Below are 26,452 nucleotides of genomic sequence, written 5' to 3' on the forward strand. Positions count from 1 at the left end.
GAGAATGTGAGCTTCTCACTGTACTTTTTTTAAACGATTTTTATTTATTAGAGAGAGAGTTGCACACGCACACACATGAGTGAGGGTAGGGGCAGAGGGAGAAGGTGACTCCCCGCGGAGCAGGGAGCCTGATGTGGGGCTCAATCCTAGGACCCCAGGATCATGACCTGAGCTGAAGGCAGACGCTCAACTGACTGAGCCACCCAGGCGCCCTTTAATGTGTGTTCTTTGATAGGTTTTGAGTTTCAGATTATGGGAATAACTTAAATTTCAAAAAAGTAATAAATGAATTGCCAGCTCCTTTTATGGGAGAAAATTCATAAATCTTGCCATTGTACTTGGGACTCTGAATAAATATTCAGATATAAAATTTATTTTTTCCTTAAGAAAATAAATTCACCATCTTTACAGTGAATGCTGTGGTTGTGTTGTGAGAGGGAAAACCAGAAGGCGGCATCCCAGCGTCCAGACGACTAAGCCCAGAGAGATGGGCGCTCACGTGGACACGTGAGGGCGGCCCGCGCGGTGCTGAGCGTGGACCCCGGCTGACCTGGACTCTGAGTTGGCAGGCGGGGGTTAGTGTGTCATCGGACGGCTTTGTGCTGCTGCGAAGTGTTCCACGTAGAGCTGAGGACTGTGCCCTTCTGTGTGCCCTCCCTTTGGCCACGCCTCACCCTGCCCTGCCTGGGGGGTGGGGGGCGCGGCACCCCACAGGGCCCCCCGCAAGCCCGGCCCTCCGTGGCCTTCTGCACAGCTGCCCTTCCTCTTCTCGAACTCCCTCCCCCGTTACCTTTGTAGACGCTGTTCTCACGACTTTCCCTTTGCTGTTGGGCTTCTCTTCTGCTTCTTCAAGGCTCTTCTTTGTCTGAGTTTCAACGTTTCCTCAACTTCTTTGACTTCCTTTCCCTTTAGTTTCTTCGTTTTTTTCCTACTCGGTCGGTTTTCTGGGTGATAGACATGGCTCCGGCCACTTTCTGGAGCTCCAGACTCCTGTTAGCAGTTTAACGGGCTGTACCGAGACCCCTGCCCGCTCCGTGAGTTCAGCACATTCCCCCAAAACCTGGGGTTACACCGGGGGAGCCCCTAGCAAAACGCGGCTACTTCACTTGAAATTAATTACAGTGAAACTGTAAACCCAGTTCCTTGGCCACGTAGCTCGGCGCCTTTCAAGGGCGTGGTGGCCACGTGTGGCTGGCCACGGCCACCCCGTTAGCTGGCACAGTACAGACCACTCCCAGCGCCACGGAAAGTCTGCTGGACGGACTGGCTGTGGAGCGCGGGCTTGGAGTCGCTCCTTCCGCGGTGATGGCGCAGACACAGTCGGTCGCCGGGACGCGTGCGTGTGCATTCTCGCGCTCTGCCCGGCTGAGGGGTCAGAGACGTGACCCGGCTACTGTCCTCCTCACATCCCTGCGCGTGCGTCCCCTTAGCTTTCAGAAGACTCGGGTTCCGCAGTCACTGCCAGGCTCTGTCCCCCTCACTGATCAAGTGTTCAGTCACCTCTGCCCTAGCCACGCTCGCGCTTGGCTCTCTGCCTCCCGTGTTCCAGGCCGGGCCCCTTTGCCTCTGCTAGACTCTGTCCAAAATGCTTCTTTCCTCCTCGAATTCTCTTTCTTGGCTCAGTTGTCTGTGAGATTCACACTGAGGTTCTCCTGTCAGAGGCCTTCCTGAGTTACACACTGAGATGCCGCCTGTAATTCCAGCTTTCGTGACGTTTTCATTTTATGGCGGGCGCTTCCCGTGAGCGCCGTGTCGGGAGTGGGGCTCACAGCCCGGCAGCCGCACGGACTTGTTCCTGGTCCTCAGCTCCTCTGTTGCATGCACTTCTAGAACCTTTGAAATGGAATTTTAGAAAGTAGTGTCGGGGGCACCACAGAGGTTGCTGTTACCGTCTTCCTGTGGCTTTCTTGAGAACACACCCACCCCCGCTGCCTCACAGATCAGCTTCATTGCAGCACGTGCTGCATTTCTCCACCAAAAACCAATAGAATGAGCCAGCTTAATTGTTTTATGTTATGAAGCATGATTTAGACAATTGTTTGTCGGGAAGCGCATGGCTGTTGAGCCACGTCGGGAGCGCGGCCGAGTGCGTGTGCCGATGGACTTTCCTCAGCCCTGGTCCACAGTTCATGTCCGTGACCGCCTGAGGGAGCATGAGTATGCCCGCGACTTCAGTGGGGGAAAACACAGATCTGTGTCTTGTTTTATATTGCAGATTATACTGCTCCTGGTTTTGTTTTTTATCGTTTTTATAGTTTCTTTTGAAATTTTTATAGTTTCTTTTGAAAGTATTGAAGCTGGATACCTACAGAGAGAAATTTACTTTTTGCCTATGATTTCATGCTTGCTTTTTTCATCAGTGATATTTTCAGTCCAATCAATACATTTAATTTGCTTTTGATTCATGTTAGAATTTTCTGTAATACAGACTAAATAAGATCTGTGAGCTTTTAAACATTTCAATATGTCATGATTTTATTATTAAATCTATTTTGAAGTCATATATAGATTCTAAACTAATTGATAATCATTATTGTTAGACACATCAAATTAGTAAATGGTCTTAATTCGGTCAGACTTAGCAATAAGTGAGTTTTGAAACTTCTGAGAATTTTCTAAACGTTTATGAGTGACAGCCGATTCACAGGAGGCACAAGTAAATTTGGAAAAAGCACACGTGTAGCCTGTACTGGTCGTCTTATGTGTACTCTTTAACAGTAGTATTCAGGACTAGCGAGGAAAGCATCCACATAATGAATGCTGCTTTCCCCATTCTAGTGACACTGTAGTATGAGGGAAAGTTCAGTTTTGAAGTCTGTTCATTTTTATGTTTATTTTTTTAAAGATTTTATTTATTTGAGAGAGAGAGAGAGAGAGCACGCGCGAGCATGAGAGGGGAGAGGTCAGAGGGAGAAGCAGACTCCCTGCTGAGCAAAGAGCCTGATGCCGGACTTGATCCCAGGACCCTGGGATCATGACCGGAGCTGAAGGCAGTCGCTTAACCAACTGAGCCACCCTGGCGTCCTAATAAGTCTGTTCATTTTTAAATCAAAGCAGTTGTCAAGACAAAGGGCACTGTCTCTGGAACCTGGTTGTGGCTTTGACACCAGAATGTTGACTGAACAGAGCTGTTTCTGGAGCTTCTCTGGGTTCTCAGTTGGTCTGTGAAGAGACATTCTTTGGCAAGTTGCCACAAACTGAACTATGTCTTAAAATTTTTTAATAATAAAGGAAATTTATATCACAACCCAAGCTGAAAATTGGGAGCTCAGCCGACTGTGCCACCCAGGAACCCCTAAACATCTGCCCTTTATCCACAGAGATTTTTAGTCTTTTTAATCGAATTGGTACTATACAGGAGGGTTTTTAAAAACCTTTAGAATATACCTTTAGATCTGAATTCTGTTTGAGATGCTAGTTAAGCCTTAAAAAACACATCTTTGAGACACATGGGTGGCTCAGTGGGTTAAGCCTCTGCCTTCTGCTCAGGTCATGATCCCAGGGTCCTAGGATCAAGCCCCGCATGGGGCTCTCTGCTCAGCGGGGAGCCTGCTTCCCCCTCTCCCACTCCCCCTGCTTGTGTTCCCCCTCTCTCTGTGTCTCTCTGTCAAATAAATGAATCTTTAAAAACACACACACACACGTTCTTATGTGTTTGTTTCAAGAATGGTTACTTAAAATTCCTATTTAAAAATTTTTAAATGTAGAGAAATAATACTATTAGTACCATAAAATATTGCAGCACGTTAGTGTAATATGTACCCAGAGGATTAGCACACTCAGCCTGCGCTTTCCCGCAGCCCATCTCTTCCTCATGGGGTGGAGCTCACGGCCACGGCTCAGGGCTGCCGAGCTCCGGAACAGCGCATGCAGCCTGCCGCCTGCTCATGCTCATGGTGTGGGAACGTTTCCCACGTACCCCAGTGGGCAGCCTGGGGCCGGAAGTATGCTCTTTGTGGGCTTAATACAGACATTTTCTGAATCATACACGCTGTTTGGTTTATAGCTTGCTTGAATTTGGAAGAAATATGTTGAATGAATATCTGCTAATTCTCACCTATTTTTCCCCATTCCCTTTCCAGGCTTCTCTACAGTTTAGCCTTTAATGCCAGGTTTCTGAGACACCTGTGGTTTCTCATCTCTTCCATGACAACACGGATGATCACAGGGTACGTGTCACGTGGACTTACAAACTGAGCTTATGTACATGGAAAGTGGCAACCTAAGTGAAAATATTCTAAGATGGTGTTTTAAAGTACTGCTTATTGTATGTAAGAAAAATTCTAGATGGTCTCAGTTTCATAAAAAGAAGAAATTAATGCCCAATTTTACACGTTTATCCATATACATTAAAAGTATGGCTTTATCTGACAGTAAATTTGTTTTTAAGCTGTACTCTTTAAAACCATGTGACTTTCAAATGTTTCAATAGTGAAAACACAGAGTTGAAGCAAATTTAACCCATTACAGACATTAAAACATATTAAGTGTTATAGAATTTGGTTTTTGTAACTTTTTATTTATGTAATTTGACTTTTTTAAAAAAAATTTATTTATTTGACAGACAGAGATCACAAGTAGGCAGAGAGGCAGGCAGAGAGAGAGGGGGAAGCAGGCTCCCTGCTGAGCAGAGAGCCCGATGCAGGGCTCGATCCCAGGACCCTGGGATCATGACCTGAGCCGAAGGCAGAGGCTTAACCCACTGAGCCCCCCAGGAGCCCCTGTAATTTGACTTTTTTATATGAATCATTATGTAACTTGAAGTCTGGAATCTTTAATATACATATTTTAATTGAGTGTGTACTAAGCAGATAATTCAATATTCAGACATCCTTTGTGGTGAGCTGACCTAGCCTAGTGCCTCGTTGACTCTGTCCTCTGTCAGGAGTCCAAGGGAACTCCTCTCTGCTGTAATAGGAGAAGACGCGCGCGCGACGCTCAGGTAGCCAGAGCCCGAGCTTGCAGAGTGCCGCGGGCCGCACCAGTGATTGCAGGAGCCTGCTGCCTGTCCAAGGAAGGAAGACACCTGTCAGTTTTAGGGCAAGAGTCAGGAAGGGAGCGCCCTTCAGTCTTTCTCTGTCTCCCCCTCTCCTCCTCCCTCTCCCCACTCCGTTCCTCCCCGTCTTTCCTGACAGGCAGTGGAAGGAATTTCTGGGGTATGAGGGTGGGGCGTCCCAACTGAGCACACGCTGACTCGGTCTGCGGCATGTGGTGTCAGATGGGGACGTCAGAAAGGACGCCTGCCCTGGATGCTTTGTCTCAGGTTCACTCCTGTGCAGTGGGAGCCGGGATTCAGGTCATTGACCCACACAAACTCGTAATAAAAGGGAATGTTGGTTTATGAATAGCATCGCTTTGAGAGACGTGCCTGGTTCTCTTCATTTAATGTCCTTGCCTCCAAAGCGAGTAATGACACCACAGCAGCTGCGGGCACTTGTGAAGGGGAAACGAAGAGGGAGAGGCAGCAGGGATTAGAAAGAGGCCTGCAGCGCCTTCATGTCCAGAAACATTCCTTTACACCCTTTCATTCTCAAATTAAAATGTAAAGGTTTTGTGTTTTGTTAGTTTTTCCGGTGGTTTCCAGCCACTTATGACCATGCCAGTCTTGGCCTATGACAGGTTTGTTTAGTAGAAAAGATCAGGGATTATTGGGACAGGACATTATCGTTGGCCTCGGAGTGTTTCCACTTAGCAGTGGAGCCCCGCCACAGCTCTGCCTGATGAATGCCTTTTTGCTGATGGCGTTTGTCTCTTGGCGAGGAAATGGAGTCACAGTGTGTGCAAGGAAAAGGAGGTATTATTAGTTACAGTAAACTATCAGAATTACTGGGGCGCCTGGGTGGCTCAGTGGGTTAAGCCGCTGCTTTCGGCTCAGGTCATGATCCCAGGGTCCTGGGATCGAGCCCCGCATCGGGCTCTCTGCTCAGCGGGGAGCCTGCTTCCTCCTCTCTCTCTGCCTGCCTCTCTGCCTACTTGTGATCTCTGTCTGTCAAATAAATAAATAAAATCTTAAAAAAAAAAAAAAACTATCAGAATTACTTTATAAGTTTGTAAAGTTACACAAAATTTTTAAAACTCATCATGTCTTAAAAACCAACTTGAGAATTTGGGTTTCAGCTTACTTGTTTAATTAAAGTCCCTCAGGAAACTTACGATGGGATATATATTAGGATTGTATTACTACCCTGTGAGTTTCTTGAGTTTACTCTTGGAATATGATTTAAAAATTGAAAAGCCTGATTTTTCTGAAATCGGCATTGAATTAATTTGGAAATCATTTCCTAACAAGAGTTCCACTGGGATGTGTAAGTTCTGGCGAGCATAGCGGTTGTCACAGGAGCGGGAGAAAATGGGCGTTTCCTTGCTGACCCTGCGACGTGCTGGCGGCCTGGGCTGGAAGCCCGGTGTCCTGACCTCCCAGGCTCTGGGGTGACTGAAGCGCAGCTGAGGGGAGCGGTAGCGCGTGGACTCGTGGCTCGTCTTTGCCGTTGGACCTTCTGCCACCAAAGCCCCACCCGAGCCGGCTCGGGGCCTGCTTGTCTTGGGCTCTGTGCAGACTGTTCTGACTGTGAATTGCCCATTTCTTGTCCCACCGACACGAGCAGTAAGTAGTGGTTACGGTGGTCTCAGTAGACTTAGACTTCCTTCTCGGCAAGAGAGCATGCGGCAGCGACCTGTGTAGAAGAGACTCCCGTGGGAAGGGACGCGGTGGCCGCAGATGTGGCGCAGGAGCCTTTGGGCGGGGGGCGCTGTGTCTGGAGGCGGGGGGTTACCTGTGGTCTCAGGGCTGCTCCCATGCCGGCCAACTCCCCAGGCTCTCAATCCATGGCTTTTCCATTACGGTAAATTATGGACTTTTTATTTGCTCATAAGTCTTTGAGATTGACCTGTGTTCAGAGGAGTATTTGAGTCCGTGTTTATGGCAGAAAGTGTGGCCCGCAGGGAATCAAGAAACATGCGCTTCCTTCGTGTCCATGCTGGAGGAGACCACAGGCGCGCATCCGGCCCTCCTTGCCAATCACGTGTTCCGTCACTGAAATGAAAATGATTCCTTCCTTTTGTTTACCTCATGGGATAAGCTCATGTTGAATAATCGCCCTCGTTGTAGGGACCCCAGTGTGAGAGCGCTGCACACGCCGACACGTATGGGCCCAACTGCTGGGCGTGCTCGAGTGCCAGGGGTGACCGCTGGGGGCTGGCGTGTCACTCTTCTGTAACTTGACTTGCACCGTGTCCCCCTGAATAGCATTCGCTTGTCACAGTCCTCTGTTGTCTGTGTGGTTCTGTGAGGGAACCGAGAGGTACCAACCATTTCTACTAGTATCAGTGAAATATGACATTAAACTGGTTTTCCTCTGTCCGTCAGCACAGTTTATCGTGTGAGGGCCCAGCTCTCGGCCTGGTGGGGAGTAACTCAGGAGGTGGAGGAGGGCTCCTGCCTGCTCCGGTCTGGTCGGTTCAAAGGGAACCCCCACGCCTCTTTTATCCTAACATAAAGATCCCTTTTCTGTCAGCCTGGCTTGGGCCGTGAGGTAGGACGGTTGTACCGTGTCCCTTTTTATGTGTCTTCCCTGCATTTTTATTTTGGACAGACTGCTTCCGTCCATTGCTTCCCGTCAGCCGGTGCCCAGGGCCGGGCTGCACGTTCAGGGGCAGGACGCACAGGAAGTCGGTCAGACGACGGTTCTTCTCTGTGACAGCAGAGTTCAGTCTGCACATCGGGGCCCCTGTCCTCACGGACCTGTTGGTGGCAGTGCTCTCTCTCCCCTGAAGTGGGCCCCGTGGAGCCCTAAAGCTCCGGGTGGCTCAGGCCAGCGCACCGAAGCCCCACAAGAGTGAAAGGTCATTTGCCTTCGCGCCTGCCTCGCTGTCTTACGTAACTCTCGGCAGTGGCGGGCAGCCACTTGGTAATTTGTGGATCCTCACTCCTGGTCGTATCGCATCTAATACAGATCCGTGGTTCTGTAGAAATGGATATTCGCGGTATGAAGATCAAACAGCGATCTTGCCCACATTTGCTAGCTCAGGACTGATAGGACACGCTGTAGGGAACCATGGGGCTTTATAGATTGGAAGGAGCTTGCTGGTGAACCTCTGTCACTGAGCGTTCAACAAGACAAGGAACCACATTTCCCCAAGGGGGAGGGGGAACAGGTTCTAGGTGGAGAAGTAAATTTAATAGCTCAGAGCTCTCGACGCGTGAGAGAGACGACAGGGCTCTCTTTAGATCGCCTTACTTTCGAGCTGCCCTAGGATGTGCCAGGACTCCTGGGAAAAGCAGGAGTGGTAACGAGCTGGTAGATAAGCGTGGCTCACAGGAACAAAGCCCAGTGCGCCGGAGGGGGTCTCTGTTCCTGAAGCATTTATCAGGGGTCAACACTCAGCAGTTTTTAACGGTCCTAAACATTAGGCGCTGGGTAGGTGTTTCATGAGAGCAGCACGATACTTTGTTGACTATGTGAAGTAGGGAGGAGGAGGGGTGGTTTGAACACAAGAAGTAGTGGCATTACTTACTGTAACCCTCTGTCTGGGGACCACTGGCACTCTCAGTAGTGGCTTTTGTCCGCTGATCACAGTAGCGGGGGCAGGAGTCGAGAGTGGTGGCTTGGGGTTCTACTCTCTAGTTTGAGCGGTTTACGAACCAACGTTGTTAGGACTTTACCTTCCCTTTGAGTAGTTCAGTCGCTAACAGGAATGATATTTTCCCTGCTGATTTTTGCCTGGTGTCATGTCTTAATTCATTCCCAAATTAGAACTAACCTTGAAATCCTTTTTTTGTTGTTTTTGCTGCCGTCTCAAGGTCTATGGTGCCGCTGCTGCAGGTGATCTCCAGGGGCTCCCCCATGTCTTTGGAAGACTCCAGTCGGATCATCCCTCTCTTCTACCTGTTTAGCTCTCTGTTTAGTCACTCACTGATTTCCATACATGACAATGAATTCTTTGGAGATCCCATAGAAGGTGAGAGTTTAGAGGAATTCTTTTTTTGCTGGCTTCATGGCCTGTCCGTTTTCGTAGATGATAGAAAGTTTTAAGTCTCTTAAGTCTTTCACTGTATTAAGAAATGAGAGGGGGATAAAAAGCCAAGTATGATAGAACATTGGATTATGTTTTCCAGTTGCAGGTCAAAGACAATCATCAATGATGCCTTTTACTCTGGAAGAGCTGATAATGCTGTCTCGTTGCCTTCGAGATGCCTGCCTAGGGATCATCAAGTTGGCTTATCCAGAAACAAAGCCAGAAGTTCGAGAAGAATATATTACCGCATTTCAGAGTATTGGAGTTACAACCAGTTCTGAAATGCAGCAGTGCATACAGTTGGAGCAGAAACGATGGGTCCAGTTGTTTAAGGTAAGCCGCACGTGGGGTTTGTGTTTGTGCATGTGTTTCCTGAGGTCAAGTAATGTACAAATGTGTTCTGACTTGACTCATTTCATAAGAAGTACAGGTTTGTTTTTGGCGTAATTTTTAATTTGCAAAACTTTTTTAAATGAAAAGTCATTTTCATTTTACTTTTGCCTTCTTTGAAACCCTTGTCTTTACATTATTACGCGTCTTTTTTAAGTTGCTCTAAGTATGAGTAATGATGAATTATAAATAAAATTTTTTTAAAGACTTTATTTTTTTTAGTTTATTTGACAGAGACACAGCGAGAGAGGGAACACAAGCAGGGGGAGTGGGAGAGGGAGAAGCAGGCCTCCCACGGAGTAGGGAGCCCAACATGGAGTTCGATCCCAGGACCCTGGGATCGTGACCTGAGCCGAAGTCAGACGCTTAATGACTGAGCCACCCAGGCGCCCCATAAATAAAATTTTAAAATATTTTCATTTTTCACTAAACGACCTCTAACAGATTATATTTCTTTAATCTTTTCAGAAATTGATTAACAAAGGTGGGGGATAAGGTCATTAATGTAATGCAAGTTGCATGTAAATTATTTAAAAATATCTTCATTTTTAACCATGCAGAAAGAGGAGTTATGAGTGACTGTGGCTGGAACGCTGGCGGGAAGTCACCACCGCTGAGAATGTAACGGTGGGGTAGAAAAAAAGAAAAGAAAAAGGGTGCTTGACTTGCCATGAAATTTCTGCAGCAAACACATCTAGTCAGCTAAAATCGCTCATTAAAGGAGTGAGAGCAGAAGAAGTGCATTTTCCAAATTGAATGCTGGATTTACAGTCCGTTTAATACCCGCGACCCCTAGCACACTAATGTGCAGTTCGAGTCATCAGCTGTCCCTTCAGGTCTTTTATCACTGCTTTTGTCAAGCTATCTATTTAATTGAAAGAAGTTAATTGAATGAAAATGATCAACTAAGCTTGTATTAATATTGCTAATGGAACTTTCTTCTTGGCCGTGTTTGGAGAAAGATGTCAAGCTAGACTTTAGGAAAGGCCCATTAATGCTTGCACTTAACCTGATGGGCTAATTAAGGACTGCTTATTCATCCGACGAGTGCACGATAGTCTCTGTCCAGCCCGTTCTGCCTGATTTTACAACACATTTCACTTATGAGCGTGAGCATTAGTAGCAGTGAGAGTAACTGATAATGTTTTGATTGCACTGAACACAGTCCTAATGCATCATTGAATTTATAATTTGAGCGGATTGATGTAATATATGTTTGCACAATTTATTTTAATCACCTATCCCTATGTTCCCAAGAAAACTTTAAAGGGCACGTGTTGAACCCTTAATATATCCGTTCTTAAAGGTTTACAACTTAGCGACTTTTCTAAGTTAAAAATAAGCTATCTAACCTATTTCAAACTTATAATTCTTAGGTACACTCGGCTGGATATGTGTATTATGGTAGCATATGTGTTTTTCTTCAAGTATTTAATTAAACTCTGGGATCTTTGTTAATAAGGCTTTCCATTATGTAGGATATCAGGTTTTGTGCTCAGTGTCAGATAATCTCATTGTTTTATAGCACCTATTGGGAATTTCATAATTTTCATATGACAGGCTTCTCTTTAGGACCGAGAAATCTCAGCATTTAATAATGCTACAGAAGAGGGTGCCTGGGGGGCTCCGTGGGTTAAGCCTCTGCCTTCGGTTCAGGTCATGATCTCAGGGTCCTGGGATCGAGCCCCGCATCAGGCTGTCTGCTCAGCAGGGAGCCTGCTTCCCCCTCTCTCTCTGCCTGCCTCTCTGCCTGCTTGTGATCTCTGTCTTAAATAAAATAAAAATAATACTATAGAAGATACTTTCCCTGGGCCCTGCTTTATTTTGCTTAAGCATTAAACGAAAATTTTATAGTGAATTTTTTCTTATGCCTCAAAATGACTCATTACCACTTGATTAAAGGTTTTAGGAATTAAGGAGAAGTTCTACTTTTTTTGGTAAGGGATTGTTTTAGGTTTGAAATTGAGTTGTTATGGGATGCCTGGGTGGCTCAGTTGGTTAAGTGGCTGCCTTCGGCTCAGGTCATGATCCCAGCGTCCTGGGATCGAGTCCCACATTGGGCTCCTTGCTCAGCAGGGAGCCTGCTTCTCCCTCTGCCTCTGCCTGCCGCTCTGTCTGCCTGTGCTCACTCTCTCTGACAAATAAATAAATAAATAAATAAAATCTTAAAAAAAAAAAAAAAAGAAATTGAGTTGTTACAAAGATCTTCTGAGTTCAGGACAGAATTGTTTGAAGACAATTTTTTGAACAGAATTTCTGTTCTTTGAGAGGTAAAAAACAAAGTTACACGACCTGCTGGTAAGCTGAACCCTAAAAATAATGAAAAATCAAGGCATACTCTTTGCGTGGCAGAGAAGGGCTCAGCTGCTTCTGGTTTTTCTCTTAAGAAAAAATTATCTTTAATGGGAGATAAAAAGAATCCCCTCAGTGGCTCCTGTGTCCCAGACACTGTTGTAAGAGCATTAGGTATACGGAGTCAGTGAACACAGTCACTCCACGGCTGGGGCAGTTAGAGCCTTCCCTTGAACTCCGCTGCGCTGCACCCCGTTCCGAAAAGTACTAGAATAGAATGTTAGACTTTTTTGTGTGCTTTAGTGCCACATTTGAGTTGAAAATTTCAAGGTAGAATCAACCAGAGAAGGTAACAGCATTTTGCCAGTGATTTCCTGCCTTCCGCTGATTTTGACAGAATTGCAAATAATGAGACCTGACTCCTTCAACCACCGACCGTTTTCATTTTTCAGTCTTATGATGGTCCTTTCAGACTAATTTCTGTGAGAGGCTCTGTTGGCTGGTCGCAGAACATAGAATTTTAAGTGGATAGAGTCATCTTTCTTTGTCGCTATGAGAATTGAGGTCAGCTGCTGAGCCCTGCAGTGACACTGCTAAAACAGTTTACGCGTTTATCAAATTTATAAACTCCTCTTGACGTGCAGTTTATAGCCGCGGTTCCTTTAGCCCTGTGAGGAGGTAGGAAGTCCTGTTTGCCATGCCTTTGTGTGCAGCTCTGCGCCAGCCGGTCACCTGTGAGGAGGAAGGTGTGTCGGGCAGCAGGAACAAGGTGCCTCACGCCTTTCTCATCCACGCACATCTGTACGGAGGGAGAGGAGTCTGTGTTGTGAGCGGTGTCCGCTTTCTCAGTGGCTGATTTCTTGTTTCAGTCCCAGAAAGAATTTTTTTTTAAGTGAGAATTAAAACGACAGCCACGCCGTAACGTAATGCTCGCCTGCCACCGTTAGTTTTCCCTGGTTGGTGAAACCATGCACCCGTGTTCTCATAGCGCCCTTTCCACCTTTGGGGGGTTTGGTTTTGTTTCTGACTACCAAATAGAATGGGTACTTTAAGAAATAATTTTGTAGTGTTTTAAACATCCTGGAGAATCCTGTTGTCTTTACAAATACGGCAGTGTTCAGGAGTAGTAACAGAGGGCTTGACAGAACTTGGTTCGCCTTCGACCTGGGACGCGTCATTCCCTCTGTGGAAGGGACGCTGCTCTCAGCAGTTCCTCAAACACGCAGGCTTTACCCCGAGAACGCGGACCCCGCCCCCCCGGGGAACCGTGAGTGGTGGTCGGCCTGGCCCTTGCTCTCTCAGCATTTCTACGTGGTGAAAAAGCCAAACGTTCAGCTAATCACATTGAGATAAACGAGATCAGTACCATGAGAGCACGTAGGACGGAGAAACGATGCTGCGGTTACTCTAAACTTTTACTCTAGGAGAACGGCCATTCTGGTCTGCAAGACAGTGCTCCTGGAACTGGTCTTCACTGGTGTTTCTCGTACTTTGTTTCTACATAGTCTCCGTTATGAACTCAGATTTGTAGAAAATTCTTATAGGATATACGTTTACCGCATTGTACTTTCACCACACTCAAGTACCCGCAGATCGTGTGCTGTCTATATCCTGTACTTTGTATTGAACTTCTTGAAGAATTACCCAAAGGGCTCCTGGGTGGCTTGGGTCATGATCTCAGGGTCCTGGGATCGAGCCCCACATCGGGCTCTCTGATCAGCGGGGAGCCTGCTTCCCCCTCTCTGCCTGCCTCTCTGTCTGCTTGTAATCGCGCTCTCTCTGTCCAATAGGTAAATAAATCGTTAAAAAAAAAAAAAAGAATTGCCCAAGATGTTTGATTTTACTTATCAGATTTTACATAGAAGATTTCAGATAATCTCTTTTATATTAAATGTAATTTAGTCTTGCAGTTGCCTTTCGCAATTTGGACTATATGTACTTTGGTTACAGTAATTTAACTGAATGTCAAGAATCTCCATTCAGAAATGTCAGACTTTACCCTCCGTGGCCTTCAGCCAACTAATGTACATACAGTGCTCATTATGTGTGTGATGTAGCATGTAGTTACCAGGATTCCATGTGACCGTCGTAGCTGGTGCGCTCCGAAACATGCAGGGGTCCTGTGAGACAGCGCCTGTTAATTTGCTCTCTTGCCCTGGGACAGCTGTTGAGGGTGGCTTTTAGGAGCATCTCTATGTTTCTAAGCAGTCACCTACTTGATCTTTTTAACATTGGGTTCAGGGAACCTGTTCACGTGTATCACCTATTCTTAATTCAAGTGTAGACAATAGAGTGTGTATAGTAATTGTGTGTGTTTCTGAATGTTTACTGAAATAATTTTTTGAGTTACTAGGCATGTGTATAATCCTTAAGGTTTCAATCTGGCATGGGAGAACATGATGTGGGGGACAAGAGTTAGACGCCAAACAAATGTAATGTGTCCTACTTACACCTGTTGGGGTCTGCTGAAACTGTATTGAGCCGGCACACCGAGTTAGCCCAGCGTTTGCTTATTGATGGTTTTATCTTGCCTCACGTCTGAACCCACTGGTTCTCGAGTCCGACTGCTCATGTAGCGGGGGCTCTGGGGAGTTACGAACAGTTAAAACGGTTGACTGGCTTCCCCCCAGATGAACTGAACTGGCTGTTGGGGCCTCCGCTTGGGCCTTCACCAGCGGGAGAGCTCAGTGTGCGGCGCTGAAGAACCACAGGCCTCAGGGTGTCAAGGGTCACTTTGGGCCGATGTGTATAACCTTGGGCTTACCCATGACTTAGGTCCTGTTTAAATCTAAAATTCTTCAGTTTTGGGACAGTCTTCTGTCATAGGCATATCTGTGCCAAAAAATTGAATAAAATTGACTGGAGACAGATGCCTCAGATCTCAACACTGGCTGTCTTTTGTCCCAGTTCAAAATCGTGACCCCAGTCTTCCTGACCTTCTACGATCTTCAGTCCGTTTCCATAATTTTAGTGCTTACCTCCATACACTCTCCCCCTCGGTACTAAGTGTTTGGGTGGCAGTTGAGTGTGTGATCCTGAAAGTGGGTGTGGAGAAAGGAGACATGGTCAGAGGTGTTTTGGCATCACAAATAGACTCAAATTTTCATGGTTTCTTAAAATTTGTATTTTTCTTATTACTTAGAAGATAATTGGTTTATTTTTTTAGTTTTTAAAGATTATATTTATTTGACAGAGAGAGAGAGAGCACGCGCGAGAGTGTACAAGCAGGGGGAGCAGCAGGCAGAGAGAGAGAGGGAGAAGCAGCCTCCCTCTGAGCAGGGAGCCCAGCGCGGGGCTTGATCCCAGGACCCTGGGATCATGACCCGAGTGGGCCGAAGGCAGTCACTTAATGACTGAGCCACCCAGGTGCCCAGAAGAAAACTAGTCTAATTAAGTGAAGGAGGAAAGTGTTTCTAGTTGAATTTAAGACATGGGATTTGACGTTTCTAAGAAAGTTTTTTGGGAATTGGTCCAGGGTTAGTATTGCCAGATTTATCAAGTAACAATGTGTCATCCACTTAAATTTTAATTTCATATAAATAACAAAGGCTTTTTTTGATAAAAATATGTCCTGTGCGGTATTTTGGATCTATTTACATTTTTTGAAAAAGGGGTATTTGGAGTATGTTTCTACTAAAAAATTATTTTCTATTTATTGAAAGTTAAAATTTAGTGAGGTATCCTTTATTTTCTCGGTGATCCTGTCTGGGACTCATTTTCAAGGTTGGTTTGCTGTCAAGTGTGACTTGAGACTTGCTTTGTCACAGTGACTCTGTGCGGATGGTGTCCTCGACACACTTCCTAAGCCCCATCAGTTTGTGTCTCACACTTTTCCTCCCCGTCTCTCTCTCTTTTTTAAAGAGGGTCACTGATACTAGGACATTAGTAAGTAATACGTGATACTTCCTTTTTTATGCTTAGAATGTGAGAGTAAGAAAGGGGGTGCCCTATATTGAAACTTTTTAGGGTTTAAATTCACAGTAATTTAAAAGAAGAAAGTAAGCTGCAGCATTCATTCCTTCTTTGGTAGTTTAATATTTGTGACCTGTGGAGAGTAAATGACCTTGGAACCAGAGGCTGAGAGAAGACTACTGGGAGGCAGACGGCAGGTTTTCTTCTGGAGTTAGGCAGCCCTGGCTCTGCCCCGTGGCAAGCCTTGGAGCAAGTCTCTTACCTTCAGCAAAGCCGAGTGTCCTCTGCTATGTGGTGGGGAAGGTCGTCCACGAGGGTGTCAGCATCCAGGGGACAATGTGCGCAAGCTGTAAGTGAACAGGGGCCGTCAAGTCAATACACGTGTATATTGGTCAGAAAACATGTCTTTTGCTAACAGTTGTGTATTATGTATAAATTTCAGCCCGGTATCTGTTCAGTCTGAACATCTTTAAAATGCTGATATAGGTGGTTACGGAAATGGAAAGATGGCTGAGATGTTCTCCACACGAGACGGCGGTGCTTCCGTCTCTGCTGTCGCAAGAGCACGTGTTTGCACGGTGGGCGCCGTGGGCTCCGTGGGCTCCGACCTGGCCCCGTCCCAGACAGGACCGCACGTGCAGCGGAACTCACTGACGCCCGCTCTGTTCTTTAGGGGAGCGAAACCGAGAGACTTTGGAGATTGAAGTGCATTAGGTCAGTGAGCACACTCTGTCATGACCGTGGAGTTGACCAGACAGAGCCCCGTGCTCGGCGGTTACTCTGCCACAGTTGCAGTTGGAGGCAGTCGTCGTGAGCCCGGAAGCCCCCGGCGAGCACAGCAGTCCGGAGTCCTGGGTGACCCCTGCGGTTCGCTAACCTGAGCTCGTTTCTGCCGATTCAGAAGGGATATTACTGTAGTATCGGGACAGGCTTCCAGGTGCCACAGGGCAGATGTCACCGCTAGCTTGGTGAGAAACAGCCCTCAGTCCAGAAGCGGCACCCAGACCTTGAGACGTTTGTACTGACGTCGTTCCGTCTGCATTGAGCGTTACCATTTCCTCTGTCCCCGGGCCTCTCGTCCAAGTGCGGGGTCCACATTCTAGTGGTCTGAGGTGTCGGCCAAGGGCCCTTTCTCACCCATTGTGTTGGACACGGAATTTTTGGTGTCCCTGAATACCAGGGTTCGCGTGTCGTAAAAGAAGCATCTGTATTTCTATCGTATAGGGATGCCAAATCATGGAATTTTAACGGGAAATCTCTATTAACAATTGAAATTATGCAATCTTGTTTGTCTTGGGGGTATATTTGGAAATTTATCGTGTTATCCTTGTTTTAGTCCTTACCCAAGTTATATTTTATCCTAATTCTGCACCCAGGTTATATTTCACTTGGCTAGAGGCGGTGTGCGTAGAGGCCTGGCTGACTTTTTCAGAAAATATCCTCATGGTCTTACTTCAGCTACATAGTAGTTGTGTGATCAAATCCTATTTGTAAAGGTTTAAGGCTTTGGATTTACAGTTTTACATTGGTTTATCTTGGTTTATTACAACGTACATTTGTATTGAATATGAAATATCAGGTCTTTTTATTGTTTAAGTTGTTTTTTAAAGGTTTTATTTATTTTGAGAGCCCGAGCAGGTGCCTGCATGGGGGGAGGGGCAAGGGGAGAGAGCGAATTTCCAGCAGACCCCACCCTGAGCGCAGAGCCCACCGTGGGCTCGATCCCAGGACCCTGAGACTGTGACCTGAGCTGGAATGCAGAGTTGGAGACCCCATCATCGGGTCTTTTTTAAAGAGGCAGTGCCATCAGTTCTTCGCCATTTCTAAACTGACGATTTGTTTTTGATGCCAAGTCAATGCTCGAATGCCTCCTGGCTCTCCAGGAAGGTAGCTGGGACTGTCTACCTCGGGGGCCTCCTGCATTCCCGGGGAGGGACCGGTGCTCACTGCAGGGGCAGTAATGAGCACCTGAGCCGTGTGGGTGCAGGGACGCTCCATGACAGGGTAGACCGGGTCTGTGTGCAAGTACGGCCCAGCCCCAGAGACTAACATGAGGGAGGTCCTGGAATTGTTTTTCGTGTTTTGACAGATGTCAGAGATCCTTCCAGGACACTTCTTCCCCTCAGTGCTCTCGATAGTGTCTTTTCAGGAAAATACAAAATGCTCTTGCTGTAGGGCAGACTTCCACGAAATCACTGTATACTTCGCGATTTCTTGCCTTATAGCTCAAACGAGCTAATACATGTCCAAATTTGTGTTTGAAAACTCCATTGCGCCCTCCTTTGTAGTCTGCCTTTTACGTATTCCTGATAATCTTCCTCCCTTCGTTGGCACATCACTCCCTACTTTGTACCCAAAATTCATTCCTGCAGTCACAGGATGGGGTGTGTCTCTGTGGCCTGACTGTCCTGCGGGGTCGGCCTGAGCTTGTTCATGTGACTTTGCCGTCTGCTTCCTCTGCAGGTGATCACCAATCTAGTGAAAATGCTCAAGTCCAGAGACACGAGGAGAAATTTCTGCCCTCCAAATCACTGGCTGTCAGAACAAGAAGATATTAAAGCAGATAAGGTTTACTGAAAGATCCTTCTAATATGTTTCTGAAAAAGCTTTTGTCTTTCTGGGGACAAGGATAAATTCTTTTAAATTGTTTCATTTATTACTTACTATGTGACTAGTAATAGTAAGCTTTTTTATTATTAATTCTTAGGTCATAGAATATATAGCAGTGTCATTGACTTAAAGATGTGTCCTGAGTTCATTGTTAAACCTAATTTTCTCCTTTAACCACAAATTATATTGGAGCCTAGTGGTTCTTTGTTGGGATTGCAAGCGGTTTGCTTTTATTGGTGTTATAATTGTCAGTGTGTATTTAATAGCCCTTAAAGGAGAAGGGGCATGTCCTTGACTTTCTAAAGGAACAGAAACAAATTTGAATATTACTTAGATCTAGACCTAAAGTAGATTCAGTAGTATAAATATTTTTAGAAATTTAACAAAGGTCACGAACTATTTGAATTTTCATTCTTACTTGTCAGAAAAAGGCATGATTGTATTCATTTCAGGGTCTTGGGGATGAGGGCAGAGAGTAGAGGGTCTAGAAGAAACAAGACCGTGAAAACATTTAAGGAAAGAAAGCAGCGGTGTTTTACACCAGTTTCATACTGGGTGTGCACAAGTCTTGAGCGACGTGGCTTCTAGCTGTGCCTGGTGGTCAGGCCGAGAAACCTTGCCCAATCCTGTGGCGGTGGATGTCCCGTAGCGAGACCCTGGGGTGGGGAGGCTCTGAGCAGCACTCAGCACCCAAAGGAGGCAGCCGGGGCCTTCTGTCACTGGGCAGTGTGGGAGTCACGGGAGGCTCCAGCCCTCCACCCTGGGTGCGGCCAACTGAACCACAAACAGGCTTGAATTCCCCAGTTCCTGAATCCGCAGAAACGAAGAACTTGATTGGCCATGTTATGGGATGCAGAGGAACCAGGTCGCTGCTTGAGACTGGTTTGGCAAAAAGAAGTGATCATGGCCTGAGCCTGCCTGGCCATTATGGCCTTCGTGTACCTCAGGCCAAGCGAGTGGTGGTGATGGGGGAGCCTTCTTGGTGTAGAAGTAGTTAATAGTGTGTGAACCAGGGACCCATGGTCTGCAGGCTGTGGTGAGTACACAGCGGGGCAGTGCCCCTTGGGTGCAGCCCCCCAGGGACCTGCCCAGACTGGGCTGGAGGCCCATGGATGGGGGTCCTGGGCCCGAATGTCCATCACTGTGCTGCTGCTTGACCCCAGAAGGGCTCAGCTGTGGGAAACATTCCCAAGGAACCAGACTGTGTCTCCTGGTGTAATTGATTCCTGTCCTGGCACAGGTTCTCGATCTCATCGCTGACCTACAGCAGCCAGACACAGGCCTCTTGAGCGAACACGCTGCCCGTGCAGTGTTCTGGCCGAAAGTCAGACCTGGATGGGATGAAACCTCTAGATGGAATTGCACATTTGTAGGGAAATGCAGGGCCTAGAAGCCCATGTTAACAATGAGGGGTCGCAGCTGGCGAAACCCCTGTGGTGGGGAACATTGTTGGACAGCTGACTGGGGCCACAGCCAGGGCTGACGGAGCAGACAGAGCCCCAGAGCTTACCAGAATGTCTACGAACCTGGCCTTACTGGGGTACCGATGCAAACAAACTGAGTTTTTAGCATTATGAGACACTGAATATTTGGTAATAAGAAATCGTTAATTCTTTAAGTGTAATGTGTTTTCACTTGTAAGGTGATCATCGTGACAGGTTACTAGATGCGGATATTGCATGAACACTAGGCATCAATGAGAGCGAGGAGAGACTTCCTTGGGGTGTATTAGGGAAAACACTTACGGTGTGAGAGTGTAAATGGGCAGCCGACCAAGGAGGGAGTGATGGAAAGGACCTGAGGTCGAAGCTCAGGTCCTGGCTGGCGTGACATGCGCGCACAACATCCATGTGGTTCCCGTGTGGCTGGTGAGGGCTCATGCCGGGGCACGGAGATGTACTGAGCCAGGTTGCTGGCCCCACAGGTCACCCAGCTCTACGTCCCGGCTTCCCGACACGTGTGGAGGTTCCGGCGGATGGGGAGAATCGGCCCCCTGCAGTCGAGCCTGGATGGTGAGTTCTCTGTGGCCTGGTAGGTTTCTCCTTCAGCCCAGGGTCATGGGCTCTTGTTTACATACTGGGAAATCCTCTCTTTTTGGTGTACTGTTCTGAGATTTCTTTTAAACTGTTTTTAGTGGTGGGGAGGGGCAGAGGGGGAGAGAGAGAATCTTAAGCGGGCTCCACGCGGAGCACAGAGCCCGACATGGGGCTCCCTCCCACAATCCTGTGTCATGACCTGAACCGAAATCAAGAGTCGGAGACACCCCTGGTGTTCTATGATTTTGGATAAATGTCTCCGTGATCAACCACCTAGAAAGGACTGATTGCTCCCGAAATTATCTCATGTGCCTTTGGAGGTGACCCCTTTGCCCAACCAGAGCGTCTGGCACACCGCTGGTTTGCTGTTGTTCTGATAGCTTTGCCTTTTCCAGCAAAGCTTTAAATGGAACCGTGTGGTGTGTAGCCTTGTGAGTCTGGAAAGGAAAAGTCCAGGCGTCCCTCTGAGACAGGCCAGCTTGACTCCAGACCACTGCAATGAAGTGGACGAGTCAGATGAAGTTTTTGGTTTTCTAGAGCATGTAAAAGTCAAGTAAGCTGGGCGCCTCGGTGGCTCAGTCCGTTAAGCCTCTGACTCTTGATCTCAGCTTGGGTCTTGATCTCAGGTCGTGGGTTCAGGCCCCGCATGGGGCTCTGTGCTGGGTGTGGAGCCTACTTTTAAAAAAAAATGTTAAGTGCATAATAGCATCGCGTCTAAAAAAACACCATACATACCTTCATTCAGATTACTTTCAGCCAGAAGATGGTTGGCTGTCATCTGAGTAGTCAGTGACCGGTAATCACTGATCACAGATCCCATAACAAATAGAAGTATCAAAAAGTGTGAAATACTGCGAGAGTTACCTTAGTGGGACACAGAGACACAAAGTGAGCAAGTGCTGTCGGCGCGCGCCGGACGCGGGGTCACCGCGGGCCTTCCGTCCGTACAACTCCGTGTCGGCAGAGTGCGGCGAAGTGAGGTCATGTGTGTGCAGAGCTTGACAGAGGTGTCCCCGTGTGTTGCAGTGGGTTTGGAGTCCCTGCCTCTGTCTGTGTCGGAGGAGCGACAGCTGGCCATCCTGACTGAGCTGCCCTTCGTGGTTCCGTTCGAGGAGCGGGTCAAGGTGCGCACCGCTGTTCCTCCGTCGTTTCAGTGCGAACCATCACCAACGAGGAAAGCTCGGCGTGGCTTAGTGGCTCGCTGGTCATGTCGTTGCTGTTTTTCTCACGAGTTTGCAGTCGCTGATGGTGACGTATAAGAGCGTGGTCCGACCAAATGCCTCTGTATAGACTTGACAGATTTCTTTCCCTTAGCTGTAACTAGTTTAAAGGCCTGTCACACCATTGTCTTCTTATAATGGGGGGGAGAAGGTCCTTTTGTCTAGTAAATTTTGCATTGTTTTTGAAAATGCACATTTTTTTTCAAGATACGCTGTGTACTGTCTGCTGGGTCGTTTTTCACCAGCAGAGCCTCACGGAAGAGAGGGGAGCAAGAGTCTGGCGATTTCTGACCAGTGTGCAAAGCATTGCTCACATGCACCTGTTTTGAGATTTAAAATGTTTTGTTTGTTGTATTCATCAGCTTCGCAAATTTCTAAAAACTGCTTGGCTGTGCTCTTAAGTACCGGCTTCAGGAGGGTGATTTTAGTCCTGCCGGCTCCGTTTGTAGGATGGGCAAGAGGAGTTTCTTTGACGGTCTCTGGTGCGGCTCCACCAAGACGCCCGCACCACCCAGCGGCAGCCCGGCGCTGCGCGGCTCCTGCGCTCCCTCTGCTGGCGGTTAGGGACGCGGTCGGACCCATGGGAGTCCACAGCTTCACGGAGCTGGTCTCTCCTCTCCCCCCTGGGTTTTTCTGAAGGGTTTGCTGAAGAGAATAGTGAACATATACTACAGCAGGGGAGTCTTAAATTTTGTTATAAAAGGGAGGAAAAGAGCAATGTTACAAATACATAAATATTGCACACTGACTGAGAAGGCATAAAGTCCATATTTGATATCTTGGCTTTTAAAATTTGCTTCAGAATTTATGGAGATAGAAAAGTTTTGATTTATTTAATAGATTTTCCTCTTGTTGTTTATGTTTATAACAAAAAGTCTGTTGCTTACATAACCTGACAGCTTCCCCTGTTTCTCAGATCTTTCAAAGGTTGATTTATGCAGATAAGCAAGAAGTTCAAGGAGATGGTCCATTTCTGGATGGAATTAATGTCACAATAAGAAGAAATTATATTTATGAAGATGCTTATGACAAACTTTCCCCAGAAAATGGTATATATAATTCTGTCTATGTATAATCTGTTTGTGGCAGGGGGAGGCGAGGGATCATTTTAGAAAAAGGTAATCATTAGGGGCGCCTGGTGGCTCAGTCATTAAGTGTCTGCCTTGGGCTCAGGTCGTGGTCTCAGGGTCCTGGGATCGAGCCCACATCGGGCTCTCTGCTCAGCGGGGAGCCTGCTGCTCCCCTGGCTTGTTCTCTCTCTCTCTTGCTCTCTCTCTCTCTCTCTCTGTCAAATAAATGAGTCAAATCTTTTTTAGAAAAAAGAAAAGAGAAAGGTAATCATTAAAACATTAGTGTCCATCATCTTGTTCTGTAATGACTTTTTCACAGTGAAATGTGCTATGTCAGATTCTGTAGGTGTTTATTATCAAATAACACTGACAATTATCACAACAGGCGCCTTTCAAATACTGATTTTTTTTTTTTTTTTAAAGCAAGAAACTTCACCCATGAATGTCTTTGTCTAAAATTCAGTTGTCAGCTTACCTCTAAAACTGTTGATGGGCAGCCATCGACATTCCGTGCTCCGTAGGGTAGCCTACTTCTGTGTTGTAATCTCTGAGCCACACTTCACGGAGCAGAGGAAACCGCACCGCAGGGCAGACCCCTCTGCGGTGGGCATGTGCGTCGGCGGCAGGAGGCCGTCACGCGGAGACGGTGATGCGGGTCGCGTTTAGAGCTCAGTGACACGTTTGACCTCACATGGATATTGGACACCCAGTGTGAAACTTGTAGCGTTATTGTTTATATATGCATGCTTTTAGCTTCAGAATATGGTGTCTGTGATACCAGGTGAAGCCGGGGCTCCATGAGTGCAGGGAAGGGACAGTGGAAGTATGGCGGGGTCTGGGATGCAGCTGTAGGAGACGATGGGACGGTGTGAGGCGTGAAGGAACCGTTGCCTGTTCTAGGGGAGCAAAACCTCATGTCCTTTTTTTCTTCAAGAGCGAATTGTGTTATGCTGCGGGATCAACAGAGCTAGCAGCTGTCACCGGCCCCTTCTGTTCTGGGGTTAGCGTGCGAGGATTTGATGCTCATGTGCTGTGGGTTTGTCGTGTTACCTGTGCTGCAGCCCCGAAGCTGGACCCCGCCAGCCCAGTCCTGACCCCGGGCTGCGCGGCCCCCACTGCACCAGCGCGCTCTTGCCCAGCACAGTACGTTTCTGAGTTTTCTGCGTGAACAAGGGGGAAATCTGGCGCTCTGACTTCAAGGCCAGCATGCTTTTTTTTTTTTTTTTAAAGATTTTATTTATTTATTTGACAGAGATCACAAGTAGGCAGAGAGGCAGGCAGAGAGAGAGGGGGAAGCAGGCTCCCTGCCGAGCAGAGAGCCCGATGCGGGGCTCGATCCCAGAACCCTGGGATCATGACCTGAGCCGAAGGCAGAGGCTTGAACCCACTGAGCCACCCAGGCGCCCCCCCAGCATACTTTTGAAAACAGATGGGGCCTCCGTCTGTGAGGATCCAGTCCCCGCAAATCAGCTGTTGTCGCTGTTGCGTTGTGTCTCCCGTTGGCCAGGCTCTGCACGCTGCGGGACCGCCTCCTTGTCCCTTGTTCCTCTCAGCTAGCTGCTGCTCAGTAGAATGCTGGCTTTGCAATGGAACCTGGGGGAGACTTAGTCGACAGACAAGACGGTAAACGTGCCATCGGCTTGGGAGTGTTGAGAGTGGAACTGAGGCGTGGTTGATGCCGGAGGGGTTCACAAAGCCGTGGGACTTCCGAGAGGGGAGGCAGCCCTGCAGGCGAGGGGCAGTGCCGGCTGCGCTGTTCCTAAATGCCGATCCCGCGGACGCTCGCTGCAGGCGGGCCCCTCCACGCGCTAGAGCTGGGGTGAGCTCCCCGGCCAAGAGGAGCAGATGTGTGTTTCAGCAATTCTAAATTAACTTTAACCCCGTTTCACGTAGACGATGTTTAAAGACATTACTGTCCAATTATATATATTAAGCCCCAAATTTCCCAATGAATCCTGAAAGTGATTCAGAATTTGGTCACCCCCTAACTGCCTAGGTGCGCGCTGATAGCTGCACTGAGTTTAAGGTGTTTGGAGAAATCTCCTAATCGTACATTACGATGCTTTATATCTCAGCCCGTGTTCTCTAAGTCAGGCCTTAGGAATGTGACTTATTTAAATTATGTGTTAAAAGTGGTATTTTGCTAGGGAGACTAGTAAAGTTAGGTATCGTCTCAGAATTACTTCTGGGAAATTGGGGTGAGATGCCCTTCTGCCTGATCATTTGCACAGAAACAGTCACTACGACGGCCCTGCCTACCATCTTGCCCTCACAGCATGTCCAGCCTTTGGGCTCTGACCATCTCGTGTGCGTGTCTTCTTGGCACAGTTTTCTTCCACTCTCTCTCTTAAGATTTTATTTGTGTAGTCTCCACACCCAGTGTGGGGCTTGAACTCACTCCCCCAAGACTGAGCCAGCCGACTGCCCCTCAGGCCTGTTTTCTGCAGTGTGGGTGTCGGCCCCAAGCACAGTGGAGCCAGCTGCGGGAGCTCAGAGACACGGGAGCTCAGAGCCATGTCTCTTCTTAGTGGGAAGCCCAGCAGGTGCTGGTGTGCAGGTCCCAGCCCCAGGCTGCCGCGAGCTCCCTTCGCCCCCAGTGCCCAGCCATGGAGAATGGTCACGGCAGCCCTCGGGACTGCGGTAGCTCTTGATATCATCGCCCATGAGCTTGGACGAGACTCTGCCAGAGCTGGCCCTGAGCCGTTCTGTAGTCGCTTCCCGACAGCCTCGCCTGTCTGCGCTTTTGAGTGGGAGCTGGTTTCACTTTGTCACATTGTTTTCCTGAAGAAGAAACTATGATAGGGTCAAATCAAATAACATTTTACTTAGGGTTTTTTTTCCTCCCACTGAAACCTTCATGTGTAAGTAGATATTACATTGTGTTTGGAAACAAGTAGTGGCAAGATATCTCAGGCGAGGTTTGCTTCTGAAACTATTCCTGTGCTGTTACGTGTGACTGTTCTCAGAAATGAGCTCCAGGGAGCACAGAATCTCAGTTCCAGCCAAATCACAGGGGGCTTCTGTGATTGGCCGCTGCGTCTGCAAAGATGACACACTCCCGCCCCCCCTTACTGGTGCCACAGGTGGGCTGAGTGTGGGAGAGCCTGGGCCGTAGCTGAGTGTCCCACGTACAACATTTGTACACTTACAGTTTTTACAAAATCCGCTGCTGCCTGCCGGCAGTTTGAGAAATACTACAGGTGACAACAAAGGCTTCAGTCCCTCCGTGAAACTGGTATTAAGAAGGACGTGGACAGGTGAGAAATCCCCGACTGCATTTTTGTGCTGCACCTCCACTCATCCACTTAGGGTTCTTTCGGCATCTTACCTGGGCCATGAGATTGAACGTATGTTGTCATCCTCCTGATCAGAATACGTGCGGACAACGTGCTCGGGAAGTCTGGCCGGTAAAAAGCACGTTCTTCATGTAGCCATAGTTAAATTTTAAACATAGAAGAGAATATGGTATAGCATAAAAGCCTGTGCTTTGTAGGCAGTAAACCTGTCTTTAAATTATAGCCCTTTACAGCGTGAGCTGTGTCTTTACATACATAACTCGACCTTCCTTGTGCTTGGTTTTCTCACTGCAGAATGAGGACAATTCTTTTTTTTTTTTTTCCTCAAGTTATTGTTTAAATTCTCATTTGTTAGTGAACAGTGCAGTGCTGGTGTCTGCAGTAGGCTTCAGGGATTCATCACTTCTGTGCAACACTCAGTGCTCATCCCAACAGAAGCCCTCCTTAATGCCCGCACCCTTTTAGCCCACCTGGAATGGGGATAATTCTTAACCCAGAAGGTTGTTGAAGGACTTGAAGTAATGTGTGTAAAATTCTAGCGTCCGTTCTAGCTCGGGGTGAATAGCGGGTGGTTGTTATTCCTTACAAAAGGACAAAAGCAAGCCGTCAGC

At 47.5% G+C, this 26,452-nt stretch overlaps 1 protein-coding gene across 1 annotated transcript in view; it reads left to right on the top strand.

Moving 5' to 3' along the window:
- UBE3C (ubiquitin protein ligase E3C) overlaps nt 1-26,452 on the top strand; it is a 108,718-nt gene that overhangs the window by 35,796 nt on the left and 46,470 nt on the right. The window contains exons 11-17 of the mRNA XM_080819068.1: nt 4,083-4,169; nt 8,801-8,958; nt 9,116-9,348; nt 18,073-18,177; nt 20,144-20,231; nt 21,282-21,379; nt 22,392-22,524. Of these exons, the coding sequence (XP_080675194.1) occupies nt 4,083-4,169; nt 8,801-8,958; nt 9,116-9,348; nt 18,073-18,177; nt 20,144-20,231; nt 21,282-21,379; nt 22,392-22,524 (902 nt within the window). The remainder of the gene's footprint in view (nt 1-4,082; nt 4,170-8,800; nt 8,959-9,115; nt 9,349-18,072; nt 18,178-20,143; nt 20,232-21,281; nt 21,380-22,391; nt 22,525-26,452) is intronic.

The sequence above is a fragment of the Martes martes genome (genome assembly GCF_963455335.1).
Source record: "Martes martes genome assembly, chromosome: 11".
Classification (NCBI taxonomy): domain Eukaryota; kingdom Metazoa; phylum Chordata; class Mammalia; order Carnivora; family Mustelidae; genus Martes; species Martes martes.